Source organism: Ursus arctos, unplaced genomic scaffold, assembly GCF_023065955.2.
Source record: "Ursus arctos isolate Adak ecotype North America unplaced genomic scaffold, UrsArc2.0 scaffold_7, whole genome shotgun sequence".
In the NCBI taxonomy this organism is placed as follows: Eukaryota; Metazoa; Chordata; class Mammalia; order Carnivora; family Ursidae; genus Ursus; species Ursus arctos.
Window position 1 is genome coordinate 47,567,263 of NW_026623089.1, and position 14,351 is coordinate 47,581,613.

The following is a 14,351-nucleotide window of genomic DNA, read 5'->3' on the forward strand; positions in this document are numbered from 1 at the left end:
ATGCAGGCACGGCCCCCTGACCTTGTTCTTCCTCTCTCACCCCTAACCACACATGGGCACTTTTAGGTTTGGTATGTTCCCGTTAAACCCCACTGAGAAACGGGGCTGGTCAAGGTGACAACCCAGGCATGACGTTCTCAGTTCTCACAGCCTGTGTGGTTTCTGAGGCTATCAGGGTAGGGGGGGCCATGGGTACCGCTGGGCCTTGAGCCTTCTGTGTCTCTGAGTCCAGGTGGTGGTGCAGGGCATCCCGGAGGTTTCCAGAGCTGTCATCCACATCGATGAGCAGAGCGGAAAGGAGAAGTACAAGCTCCTGGTGGAGGGTGATAACCTGCGGGCCGTCATGGCCACCCACGGTGTGAAGGGCACCCGCACCACCTCCAATAACACCTATGAGGTACCGTCATGCCCAGGGTCACGTCATGGTTGTCCCGGCACACTTCTCGGATGCTGCCGTTTGCTCTGGGTCTACACAAAAGATTGCCCAGCGGCCCGTTTCTGGCAGAGGGCCTGGAGTGTGCTGGGAAGCTGCCGGGCAGAGGAGGACGTGGGGAGGACTTGGGCCAGTGTGCCGGAAGAGGCTGCTTCCACTCACCCTGGCTCTCTGTAGGTGGAGAAAACTCTGGGCATCGAAGCTGCCCGGACAACGATCATCAACGAAATCCAGTACACGATGGTCAACCACGGCATGAGCATCGACAGGAGGCACGTGATGCTGCTGTCCGACCTGATGACCTACAAGGTTCGTGGGTGCAGTGCGGCGTGCTGGGCCGTCTCGCAGCTGCCTGGAGAACACAGCTGTGGTGACCACCACGGAAAGAAAATAGGATGTCACCATCACTCAAAAACCAAAGCATGGGGTTGGGCTGGGTGTTCTGGTAAAACTCCAGGATGAAACTTGCAATCTCATGGCAGGAGGTGGGGCATTATTATTTTTGTCCTTATTAGAAATGTCATCCTACAGTAAAATCGGCCATTGCCAAAAGCCCAGAGGTTTCCATGGCAAACCAGGTGTTTATTTCCTGCTGAACCCATTCCTTGCATTTCTGTAGCCATTTCCAGGTCAAGGATAAGTTACCGTGATCTAGGTGGGAAATGAAGTTGGTCATTTTCTTTCTCTTCCTACAAAACGTGTCCATTCCCTATAGTAGTACGCATGCCCCGTAATAGTGCCGTAAAGTTTTCACAGTGCCTCCCCATAGGAACCTGTCCCTGATGACAGAGCGGTCAGAACTGGGTGGGCAAAATGACCCGTTTAGAGGAAACTCTGCCCCGTAGTGAAAGGCCGTCGCTCTTAAGTCTTGCCCCCTGGTCTTACTCTCTCCGCACGCATCATGTTACACAGTTGCGGTGAGTAGTGGGCTTGCGGGTTTTATCCTGATTCATTTAACTTTATGAGTATTTTCCATGTCACGTGGTTTTTATAAACATACTTTTTTAATGACGGTGCAGCGTTTGCTTGAGTGAGAGCGCCTAAATTTACTTAACTGTTTCCCTGCTGTGAGGCTTTTGAATTATTTGAGTTTGGAATTCTTTGAGCCATAATGAACATCTTCAGAAGGATTCTGTTTTTTAAAAGTTTGGTTTTTAATTCTAGCTCTCAGTTCATGATTCTTCCAACGGCATGTTGTTGGGAGTGTAGGGATCTGTGTTGTCAGTGACCGGTAGCCCCAGGGGGATGCCGGCGGGACAGAGCGTGGTTAGGGTCCTGTTGGGACCCGAGACTGACTCGAGCAGCTACTTGCCGATTTGTGCTGACTCTGTTGAGAGGAGGCAGGCGTTGTGGTTTGTTCTGGGTTTTCATATGTGGTGTGAGTACCACCCTGACTCCTTCCCTCCCTCCCCCCGATGCAGGGTGAGGTCCTGGGCATTACGAGGTTTGGCCTGGCCAAGATGAAGGAGAGCGTGCTGATGCTGGCCTCCTTTGAGAAGACGGCTGACCATCTCTTCGATGCTGCCTACTTTGGGCAGAAGGACTCCGTGTGTGGTAGGTTTGGTGTTTCTAGAACCTTCCCCAGAGGGCCTTGTGATTTATAGCTGAGACTGTGGCTAGGACTTCCCAGGAGGTGAGGAGACTGAGTAGGCAGAGCTTTTATTTTTTAGGAATAAAATCACAGATCATGGAATTGGAAATGATTGATTTTTTATCTCCAAAGCCTGGCCGTGGCTCCCTGCACCCTGCCTCATCTGTTAGAAGGCTTCTCTGTCGGTACAGACAGCTTTGGGGCCAAGAAGAAAAGATTAACCCTAGGCACCAAGGAATTTTTCTGGATCTTGGAGTTGTAGTCGGCCAGCCTGATCGGGTCCCCGCTGTGTGGTGACAGGGCTGACAGGAGGGGGCAGCGTCCAGTGCCCCTGCTGTCGTGGCCCCCCGGGGAAGAGAGCTGCCGGGCCCAGCACCTTACATGCACTGATCTCAGCGTGTGTACGAGGGACAGGTATTAAGCCCGTGCACAAGTAGAACGGGGAACTAGCCTGCTGGCTGAGGAGTCTGGCCCTGCACCAGCTGCCTCCCCACACCACATGGTGCATCTCTGATAGTGGCCTGGGAGAAGAGAGCTGTGGCGGAGCCGTCACAACTGTGCCTGCTGCTCCGCTGCCTCTTCCCTGGCTCCCACACTGACCGCCCTCGGTCCTCTGTCCTTTCTCATGCAAGACTCAGGCAGGAGTCTGCAGGGGGCTCAGTAGCCAGGCCAAGGTCACATACTCCTCGGGCCCAAGCAGGGATTCCCAGCCTGGCCGCCGTCCCCAGCACCAGTGCTCCGCTTCCTAGTGGCCATTTCCTGTCTCCTCTCCCAGCGTGGATTTGCCAAACAGGTGGTGGTGGGGTGGGGCCCCGGTCAGGGCACACGCCTCTGCTTTGTTCCTAAGATTAACTCTTTCTCCTTTCAAAAGGGACACAGGTTGCAGAAAAAGGAAAAGAGAAATTACTGTATCATTTTTAAGCTAATGAAAGGCCAGAGGAAAGAAAAAGGGAGCAGAGATTGGGGCAGGAGAACAGGCCAAGGCAAAAGTAAGAGTGAATGTGCCTGACAGGGGGACTCACGGCCAGCCCTGCCCCTCACACGGCCACCTCTGCCCACCACCGACCTCCTCAGGGCCTGGTGTGGTCACCCCACCCCCATTGTGAAATCTTCTCCTTCCTCGTTCTTTACGGTGCTATTAACTCAGCGCTAGCCCTCAGTACGTGTTGGTCTTTAGCTTGGTGGTTTGTCTCTCTGGTCTCCCGATAGCACACACCCCGGAATATAGTAGACAAGCACTCGCTTGTTTGGAACCAGAAGTCTGGAGTGGAGTTCGGAGAAAGAATCTGCTCCACGGCCTTCCTCCTGTCTCTGTACAGGGGCCTTGTCTTCCAAGTGTCTCCCATTAGGGCTGTGGGTTTCCAAGGCACAGGCATGCTGTTAAGCCTGACCCAGCCCTGACCCCTGAGTATAAGGAACAAGTTTCTACTGCTGTTTCCAAGGGGACTGGTCTCTACCGTCAGCCTGTTTGCTTTTTTTCTAGGCCCTAAATTCCGGAAACACTGGGTGGCAAAGTCAGGGTTCCCCGAGCATCATTCAGTATCCCTGCTGGGTGCGTTTAGTGCTCTGGAAGGCAAGCCTACAGAGCAGCTGTGGCTTGGACCGAGAGGAGAGCTGCTGGGCTGGGAGCCCACCCATGTGTTAAAAAGCTGTCTAATGTCCTATCTGGTTGCTTTCAGGGGTGTCCGAATGCATCATCATGGGGATCCCCATGAACATTGGAACTGGGCTCTTCAAGCTGCTGCACAAGGCCGACAGGGACCCAAGCCCTCCCAGGAGACCCCTGATCTTCGACACAAACGAATTCCACATCCCCCTTGTCACATAGTCCAGGGAGGAGGGGACCGTTCCTGACCTCGGCTTCTTGTCCCGTCTGGAAAGAGGTCGAGACTGGCAGCTGACCCAGAGATCTTGTGCTCCCTGGGGCAGGTCCTGACGCAGAGAAGTCCTCTGCGTCCCTGGGAGCAGCTCGCCCGGGACCCTGATCACACCACAGTGCCTGGTTGGGAGAACTGAGGTTTGTCTGTCTGTTTGAAATCCTAGCCTCACCAGGAGGCCCCAGCCGGGCATCTTTGCTCATTCTCACCTCACCCTTCCAACCGTCAGCTTTCAGGAGTATCACACCATGACCCAGAGCCAGCTGTAAGCCCCAACACCAGGGCCTGTTCTGGTTTTTCTGTTCCTCGGTCATGCTCAAGTCCCTCAATGTGGCCTAGTCATGTAAATATTATCACTATTATTTGTTCGGTTTGAAGAATTTGGAGTTGTTGTTATTATTGTGGCTTTACTTTTGAAATTTGAAAGCAAGAGGCTATAGAAACCAAGAAAGCCAGCATTGAAGTGTCACCGGAAAAACTGGTTAAGCAGATGGACCTCCTAGGATTTGTAACCGAGCTAGAACTGTCATGAGGCCCGAGCTGCTCTGAAACATCTTTTAGTCACCTCTGGCCACCCCGTTGTTTTTGTCTACCTCTGAGCTCCATGGGGGGCACCCTGCCTTGTGACAAGAGCGGAACCCATTTTTCACGGCTGATAGAAGCCTTGCTGGAGTTCGGAGCCCTCTGCGGTGGGGACTGTCAGTGTGCATGGAGCTGATGGGTGAGGTTGGCGGCCTGGGTGGTGCCCACACCCTCTGCCCCCAGAGGTATCTGTGCAGGTGCCCTGCCTCCCATGTCCTCAGAACAAGCAGGGCAGGTGTGGAGTTATGGCTTAAAAAGTACCCTGGCGGCAGAGGTCAGGTAGGGCCTTTCCGGATACAGGCAGGGGTGAAAGGGCCACCCAGACAGGAAGGGAGGAGGCCCACGTGGGGGTGGAGAGGGAGCTAGACCTGGCGGTGTGCCCCATTTGGCAGTAGCAGGCTACTGAAAGAGTAAATCTATAACAATCGAAAGCGCCTGTCAGGCTGGGAGGAGAGCTGGCAGGGTATCCCAGGAAGACCCCACAAAGCTTGTGATGGGGTTTTGTGCAACAGAGGAAAGGAATGTACATAGCTTATCTTAGCAGAAGGGTTTTGCTGCCAGAGACCGTGATTCTGTGTACCGAATTTGCTCCGTAAGATTAGGCCAGGGTCATGGAGAAGTGGTATGGCTGCCGCTCTCTGCTCCCTCTGGAGAATGTTCCGTGAACATCCTTCCCTTCCCTATCCGGAGCCAAGTCCCACTGCTCTGACCCTTCCTCGCCATGGGGCCTTGGAAAACCAAGGCTGCTTAGCTGGGAACGAGACAATAATAGAAGTGGGCTGCGGCCCTACCTTCTGGCTCCATGCACCTGGGAAGCTCTCCTTCTGAAGCGACATCACTAATTTCTCTCATCATTTCCAGCCCCTGGAAGAAACAGCAGCCCAACCTGAAGAGATGTGAGTTAATTGCTGAGGAAGATGGTTTGGCTTATTAAAGAGGTGGATGTGGGGGGGGGGGCGGTAGGGCAGGCCCTCAGAATTCAAGTCGTATTACATATAATCACACTTTGCTTCTTCAGACATCCTCTAGCTGATTTCCAAAGTTCTGAGTTAATGCTGCTAAGATGCTTCATGTAACCATCAGCTGTGGGGCCTGTGTTAGAATAAATGCTTTCTCTGCCATCCTGACGGGATTCTGAATTCAGAATTCTTGACCTGAATCTTTGGCCATTCTCTGGTTTAGAATTCTGTTAAAATTAGTTTGGCCCTGTGGTCTCCCTGTACCCATGAGGTTGATTTAGGAAGTACTCTTAAGGTGAAAAAGTGTCATTTCACATGTTCCACCCCCGTATCTGTGAAGTGAGCTAGCCCGGTTCGTAACACGGATTAATCCTATTAGCAGACTTACTCAGAGGTGCCACCTGAAACCTCACCACGGCCTTGCTTCTCTCATACAACCTGCAGAGAACCACAGGGTGCCACAGCTGCCTTCCTGAAAACCTGCCTGGGGAGTAAGCCTTGGGCCCGCTCAGATCCCGAACTGCGAGAAGACGCACGAGGGCCATGGGAGGGTGGACTCGCAGAGTGGGAGGGAGCACCAGCACCTGTTTTCCTCTGTGTGACTTGAAGTGGGTAGGGGAGCTGGTGTGCGCTGTTGTGAGTGATAAAGACGGCCCCGCCGGGAGCCTCATCCTGCTTAAGCGAGGACTCTGGGTGCCGAGGAGTCCAGGTGAGAGGTGTGTGGACTGTGCTGCATGCAGGCAGGGGGCAGGTGTCATCAGCATGTGGCATTGCGGGGACAGAAGAGTTACGTGAAGGAGCGTACCACCCAGTCCGAGACCACGTGTCCTGCGGGGTGAGCGTCCTCGTAGCCCCGGCAGCCCCGCTGGGAACCCTGGCATAGGCGGCATTGGCTGGTGGGCCCTACTCTGTGCTCCCTGCTGCGTGTGCCATGGGTGGGTATGCAAATTCTCCCTGATGGGATGACCTGCTGCCCTGGCGTTTGGCTTTATGCAAGCACAGAACTCAGACACCACATGCAGAGAGCAGTGTCTTCTGAAGAGTAAGCCCCGTAGAAGGTTGGGATTTTACTCTAGGCCTGTTGGGGAAGAAATAAAAATACATTTAAATGGTCTCATCCATTAACAAATTCATATTTCTGACTAGTGATCTGTCCAGTCCTCGGCCCTTTTTATATCTTTTGTACGAGGGGATTAAAATAGCAGTTAACTTGGTTACCGCCCCCTGCTTGTTCAGCGCTTTGGGGCTGGGAGAGACATCCTGGAGTCTCACAGTGTCTGTTGGAGTCAAATCATGGTGCTGTGTTTCTGTGTCAGGTTTATCCATGTGTATGTCTGATTGAACCTGACACCGTATAATGATTATTTTTCTTGAATTTTGGCTGCCTCTTGACAGAACTCTACTTTTTTAGGAAAATTGAAAAGAGGAAAACTTAACTCTAGATAATAATGGTAGCAGTTCATCCCCGTGGGTTGTCCAACAGGGTGACTGGGATACGTATGGGCTCCAACTCCTATAATAATTAATGTCCCCTGCCACAAGCCCACCCCTCGAGAGCTGGAGGGCTGAGCTGAGCAGTGCTGAGCACTGTGCCCCTCCCCGCCCCCCATCATGTAGCTAATTCAGACACAATGGGACACGATGCAGTGTTTTCTGGAGGTGCCACCTAGCTGGGGTCAAGTGCCTGTTCTTAAGTTCATTCAGCTAATAAAGGCCTACTATGTTCTAGGTACTGAAAGCGCAGCAGTAAAAAAAAGAAAACAAAACGATAAATCAGATACCAGTGCATCTAAAAACAATTCTTCAGCGGAAGGGACAGTGCCAAAGAGGTGGTGGATCAAGCCTGCAGAAATGTGTCCAGCACTGTCTAGGGTCAAGCTGCAGAACTGAGGGTCCCGTGGAAGGTCTGGCCCCTCCAGCTCACTGGAACAAAGGTTGGTCCCTTGGCCAGCACAGTACCCTGGTTCCAGCCCCTCTGCAGCGCCCTTCACACTGCCAACATGGTGCGCGGGCCTCGGAGAAAATCCCTGTGCGCATGGGGCTTACCATCTGCTCAGGGTCAGTTTGTGGTTAAGAGCCCGGTTTCTATGAACAGACTAAGAATGCAAATCCCAATTTCCCCTTTCTATCTGGTGACCTTGGGATAATGATTTAAGCTCTCTGCCTCATTTACGAGATAGGAATGCTGTTTAGTGGTACCTAACTCCTAGCTACGGTCATTGTGAAGATTCGATATGATTTTGCATGTAAGATCCAAGTACAGTGTCTGGCACAAAGGACACACGCATGAAGTGTGTTTGCAATTATGGTGACCAGTATTTTTACTGGAAAACATGGTCTGAGAATTCAGAACTAAAACCCAAACCGACCTTTTCTTTCTTTTTTTTTTTTTTTTTTGAGAGCACATGCATGCATGCTCATAGTGGGGGAGGGACAGAGGGAGAGACCGTGTTAAGCAGGTTCCACACTCAGCATGACCCTGAAATCATGACCTGAGCCAAAATTAAGAGTCGGCCATTTAACGGACTGAGCCACGCAGGCACCCGTAACTCTGACCCTTTTAAGTCACCTGGTTGGAGCTGTCCTCTGTGGCCTTGGGGATCCAGCCTCCTGAGTCACAACTTCTGCCCCACAGTCTGCTCAGTCATTAGATCTGGGAAGTATTTCATACCAGGGAGAAAAGGCTAGGGAAGGGGACTGAGGGCAGTCAGGTGGCTGAGGGCTTGAACATTTAAATTTGGGCTATAAAGTAAATGTGACCTCCTTGTCAGAGTTGTGGGCAGTAGCTCAGAGTTGTTATAGAGATGGATATGGATTGATTGATTAATTTGTGTGCGTGTGTGTATACACACACACACACACACACATACATACATACATATCAGCGTGTCCCAGGATGTGAGAATTTTTTTTCTCTTTAAAAGAGAGGTTACCATTTAAAAGTCTTCCACAAACATAATAATGGTTGCGTCTGGCAAAAGAAACAGTGACTAAAGGACAGAGGTATTTTTCACACTATGTTCTGTTGTGCCTTTCTAATTTCGTTCCTTCTGAAGGTATTGCCAATATCTGATGGTAAAGAAACCAAGTCATCTTGCAGCAGGCTTCATTCCGGAGAGTGCTCAAATGCTCCGTTCTGAAAGGAGTGGCGTGGTCTCTTCCGGTTACACAGAGCCAGGAAGCGCCAGATATGCAGGGAGGACATTGTTCCTGGGAGAAGGTGACCACAAAATCTCTAGTGGACACGACCCTACATCTCCAAGATTTTCTCTTCTGATGTAAGAAGACCGTAGTGGGCATTACAGGGCTGAAATGGCACTTTCACAAAGCTGTTGGACCCAGGGCCTGCCAGCCTCCCCCTCCACCATCTCTAGTTCCAGCTCTGTCCTCACCCTTCATGGTCCAAGGCCGCTGCTCCATTTCCCCGCATTCTAGCCAGAAGACAAAGGCAAAGAAAGGCATAGCACTTTCCTTTAAGGAAAGTTCCCAAAAGTTGAGGGACGTTTCTGTTTCCATCCCTTCAGCCAGAACTAACCAAACCTGGCTCCAAGGGAAGCTAGCAAATGCCACTTGGGTAGCCCTGTGCCTCGCTAAAAGTAGGGGCTTCTGTTAGCAAAGAAAACAGGACGAACAGGAAGTGGGAAACAATCATGTCTCTGCCTCTGGTGTATCAGGACTTTTGAGGTTTCTTTTTCATTCATTGTTGTTTTGATTGACGAAGGTCTGACTATCCCCCTGAACCCCTCAGAAAAAACAGGCTGAGACCCTGACCCCTTCATTCCCACTTTTCTTTTCCCCTTCTGGCAAATTTTATGCCTGAGGGTTTTTGTTTTGGCTTGGTGGTTGGTTTCTCGTTTTTGTGTTTTTGGCTTGGTTTTTTGTTTGTTTTTTAATAAACTGACATTTAAATTACACATTCCCTTAGCAGGCTGTTCAAAACGTTTCTGGGCTGATGGAAAATAAAACTGTCAAAGACGCATTCAATAAATAACCCTGATTATTGCTCCCCTACCACCAGGTTTTGCGTATAAAGTGTGGGCAACATTTCTGTTGCCCCTTACCTAGTGCACTGAATCTAGTCACAGCAGTGTCCACCAGAAATGTGTCTAATGGTAAGTTTTCTAGCACCCATACATTTAAAAAAATGGTAGGCTTCATGTTAATGTATTTTATTCACATCCAAAATACCATTTCAGCGTGTAATCACTATAAAGATTATGAATGAGATATATTACATCACACTGAGTTTTCAAAATCCAGCGTACTTTTTAGACTTCACAGCACATCTCAAGTTCCACGTGCACAATAGTCATGTGTGGCTGGTGGCTATCACTGAGATTGGAAAGCACAGGTTAGTGAAAGTAACCAGTACGCAATTACACCCTGTGCTAAGAGCCAAGGAGGAGCCACAGTGATGAAGAACGTAGAGGCCTGCTTCTGTCAGTGGTGGGAGCCGGCCTCAGAGGAGCGGACGTGTGAAGGATGGGAAGAGCAAGAGGGGGCTCTGGGCAGAGGGACTGGAGCACAAGGAGCCCCTGTGGCAGGAGAGCCTAGCCCCTTTGAGGGCTGAGGGCCACCAGCAGGAGAGCAATCACATCCTCTCCAGAAACTTCAAACTGGTATCTGAGCTAGGCCCAGGCCCAGGGAGTGTGCCAGCCTCCTGCACCTCCCAAGGCTGGCCACTCACCTCCCCCACTCACGGTCCAAGGGAACTTTCCGGTGAACACCTCTTGGGGCTTGAACTGTCCAGAAGGCATTTTCTGTGGCCTCGTCACTTGGCCCCACATCCCAGGCCTATTAGAAGGTGGTGGATCCACACTCTGAAAAGGCCAAGGGAGCCTAATGGAGAAAGGTGGAGTCTCACGGGCTCCAGAAGCTTTTCGGCACGGAGTACACTCGGTGTACATTGTATGCCTGGGGCCTGTGCTTCCAAACTGCTCTCCTGGAGGAGGGATTCGTGTCCAGGGGAAGACGGCGTGAGAAGATTCCTGCCCCTGCACCTTTCAGTTGGCTCCAGCGTCCAAGAACGGGCCTGAGCAATTCAGCACGGACAAGTTGGGAGCGTATCATAACCACCCAAGGTTGGCACCAGGAATAAAAACCAGACTCCCTGGATAGACTACTCCAGCCTCCCAAGTGCTCAAGCCACTGATGCAGCCTCCTCGCTGCTGAGACCGCGCTCAGGATACGTGTGCATTCAGGGAGTTGCGGAAACATCGCCGGGCGGGCGGTCACTCCTTCAGCTCTCACTCTGACTTTCCCATTCCGTAAACCACCATCTGGCCGGTGTATTTTAATTATTTTGCTAATTGTGTGTCCCCCCCCCCCCCAAGTAAAATGTAAGCTCCAGGAGGGTGGGTGGTTCTGTTCGTTTCAATCACTGCTGTATCCTCCAGGCTTAGCACAGTGCCTGGGGTGTAGTGGGTTGAGTCAATGAAGAACTGGATTCAATCTTGAATTCCTTCTTAGTGGTTAGCATCAAGGAGTGAGGCCCTTGGAGCCCAGCAGCCTGGATTTAAGTCCCTGCTCAGTTACTTTCCGGCTTCCTCAACGCTGCCCCTTGCAGTCCCGTTAAGGGCGCCCTCCCTGCCGCAGAGTCTCTATTCAAGCCTGACTACTCGTCGTCGCCCACTTCCCCAAAGGCTCAGTTCCACCTTTGCCCAGAGAGGGCCCCTCGCAGCGCTAGAACCAGGGGCAATGGGCGGACGAGCGCCTCCCCGCCACCTCCCATTCCTGCCTGCAAGTCCTGGGCCCCAACTCTGGCCCCAAACCTAAGAATCGGAGCCAAACGCTTCCAGCATATACCACCATGGGTGATTTATTTAAGGGTCTCCAAATAATCACTTAAGTGTCACCATGGCAACCTGAAGAGTTGCCATGGAGATTGGAGCAGGAAACGTCCCCATGGAGACCCCTGGGAGACTCTCTAGGAAATCATTACCAGGTGGATGGGGCTTGGGAAGGGGGAGCCGGACAAATGAGGGAGCCCCACGGTTCTGTGGACAGCAGGGGGAGGAGGTGAAAGGGCAGGGTAGGAAAGACCAGCCTGGAAAGGGAGGCAAGTTAATGATCTCCGCCAAGCCTAGGGTCCCGTGTGATAAATAACTTCTACCACATGCACAGAATCTATCCAAAGGGAAAGACGGGAAACTAGAAACAGTGGTGGCCCCCAAGAAGGGGGTGAAGGAGAGAGACTTATTTTTCATGTATGCTCCTTTCTGTACTACCGGACTTCTTTTATCATAGGTATGCAAATATCACATATTCCAAACTTCAAATTATTTACAGAGCATTTACTACATTAAACATTTATATCCTCAAAATGATTCCATTAGGTAGATATTAACCCACTACACCGATGGTAAAACTGTGATTCAGAAAGTGGCCCTTGGATGAATGGGAATCAAACCCAGGGCTCTCCGGCGCCCCCTGCACAAGTCGGAGTCCTCTGATCTGCCGCTGGCACACTGAGCACCGTTAGGTGACTCTCACACTTCTGGACCTCAGTTTCCTCCCCTGTAACAGTTCGGCGGTTTGGACTGGATGAAAGCAAAAGTCCCGCTAGCTCTGTGATTGGGGCTCTTCAGAGGGATCTCAGCACTAGCCTCACACCCCTTCTATTCCTCTTCCTTTCCCTCATCCACTCTCCCAATCCCCAACCACAGCAGCGCATCTTCAGGGCTCTAAAGGAAACACTTCACTCAGCATCAAACCAGAGGGACCTTTGAAGAAGCTCTGGATTCTGTCTGAGCAGAGGAGGAAGGTGTGGCCCAAGAGAGGGAAGGGGAGCCACCAGGGAGATGCAGACCAAAGCCATGACACCCGTTAGGATGGCTATAATGGAAACAAACAAACAAACAAAAACAAACAAGGACGAGTGTTTGCAAAGATGCTGAGAAATTGGAGCCGTCATACAGTACTGGCGGGGAAACTGGAAGTTTCATACACCAGCTGTACAATGCTTCAGCTGTGCCTTGGCTGGGGCTGCTACAACCAAGTCACACTCACGGGGTGATCCGAACAACAGACATTTATTTCTCACAGTTCTGGACACTGGGAAGTCCAAGAGCAAAGCGCCAGCATACTCAGTTCTTCATGAGGGCCCGTGTGCTGACGGCCACCTCCTTGCCGTACCCTCACATGCTAGAGAGAAAAAACTCGGCTGTGCTCCCTCTTCTCATAATGGCGCTAATCCCATCATGGGGCTCCACCCCGTGACCTCATCTACACCTAAGTACCTCCCAAAGGCCTCACCTCCTAATAGCATCACCTCGGGGGTTATGGCTTCAACTTATGAATTTAGTGGGGTGGGGGCACAAATATTCAGTCCATAACATTTCTCTAGAAAACAGTCTGGCAGTTGCCCAAGAGGTTAAATATAGAGTTACCACACGGCCCAGCACTTCTACGCCTCAGTAGATCCCCAAGAGAGTTCAAACTATCCGTTCATACAAAAACTTGGACGTAAATGTTCACAGCGGCATTCTACAAAATAGCCAAGAAGTGGAAACAACCCAAATGTCCCTCGGTGGATGAACAAAACGTGGCACACCCACATAAAGGAGTGTACTGCTTGGCCGTGAAAAGGAAGGAGGCATTGACACATGTTATAGCGTGGATGATCCTTGAAACGTCATGCTAAGTGAAAGAGGCCCCTCACCCAGGACCACCCAGAACCGCATATTAAATGACTGCACCTGTGAAACGTCCAGAACACAGGGATCTGAGAAGGTAGGAAGCAGGCTCGTGGTTGCCTGGGGCTGAGGGTGGGGTGGGAAGATTGGGTGGTGACGGCCAGTGGGGGTGGGGTTACTCTGGGAGTGATGGAAATGTTCTCCAATAGCTGGTGGTCATAGATGCTTGACTGAATATTCTAAAAGCCACGAAGTTGTACACTTTAAGTGGGTACATTGTCTGCTATGTGGATAATAGCTCAGTAAAGCTGTTTAAACCAGAGGTGAGAGGGAAAGCACTAACCCAAGGTCTCACAACCACTAGTGACTGCTCTTGGGTCTCAGCTCCTGGCCAGTCTCCTCTCACACCTTCTGCTCTCTTAAGGGGGGTCAGCAGGGCCTCTCCGGCTGCTTCTGAAGTGAGTGGACGCCAAGTGTTGGGGGCTTCATCTCATGCCCTCTGCCCAGGGCCCCCTCAGCCAGAGCAGCATTCTTTAACCAATGGGGTGGCTCCAGATTTCACTTGGAGAAGGGATCCACTGTCAAAAGGAAAGAGAAGTAAAAGTCTGAAAGCCACGGACCAGAGAAAGCGTTAAGAAGGGATGGCAAAGTGAGAACCGTCGCACTGGCCTTGCAGGAAGCAGGTCTCTTTATCCTGACGCTTTGACATTCCCAGACCCTGTGGACCCAGAGAGACTGCCCCTCCCAGGACTACCCAAATCCTGGAGATAATATAGGATTCTTCTGTGAGTGCACTTTTCATATGCAAACCAACTAAAAGCCCAGACTCCAATACCTTTTTTTTTTTTTTAAAGTAATCTCTACACCCGGGGTGGGGCTCGAACTTCAGACCCCGAGATCAAGAGTCCTGCGCTCCGCTGACTGAGCCAGCCAGGTGCCCAAACCACCTGATTATTAAGCCCTTACACTCGGCCACGATTCCCCTGCCCTATTCACCCCAGGGCCAGGTACTAGACAATGAGGGACAGCCCTACACCCCAGAGGCCCACTGAAATTATTCAACCTCACCAGCCCTCCCTTCAGAAACCCACCCTTCCTGCAGAAACCACAGTAAAGGCTCCTGCCCGTGTTTCTCCATCCACATCTGCCTTCTGGTGCTTCCCAGCGTGGCCCCTCCTCTTGGGAACTGTGAGTAACATGCTCTCTTTTCTTTTTATTGAGGTATAATTGACATAGCCATTATCGTAGTTTGAGTATACTACATAATGTTTCAGT

At 51.3% G+C, this 14,351-nt stretch overlaps 1 protein-coding gene across 2 annotated transcripts in view; it reads left to right on the forward strand.

The window, feature by feature from the left end:
* Positions 1-5,610, forward strand: part of POLR3A (RNA polymerase III subunit A) — a 46,338-nt gene extending 40,728 nt beyond the window's left edge. For both annotated transcript variants that reach the window (XM_044386231.3, XM_026504532.4), the window contains 4 exons: positions 233-397; positions 611-742; positions 1,855-1,987; positions 3,704-5,610. In XM_044386231.3, the coding sequence (XP_044242166.1) occupies positions 233-397; positions 611-742; positions 1,855-1,987; positions 3,704-3,852 (579 nt within the window). In that variant the 3' untranslated portion in view covers positions 3,853-5,610. The remainder of the gene's footprint in view (positions 1-232; positions 398-610; positions 743-1,854; positions 1,988-3,703) is intronic.
* The last annotated feature ends 8,741 nt before the right edge of the window (positions 5,611-14,351 follow it).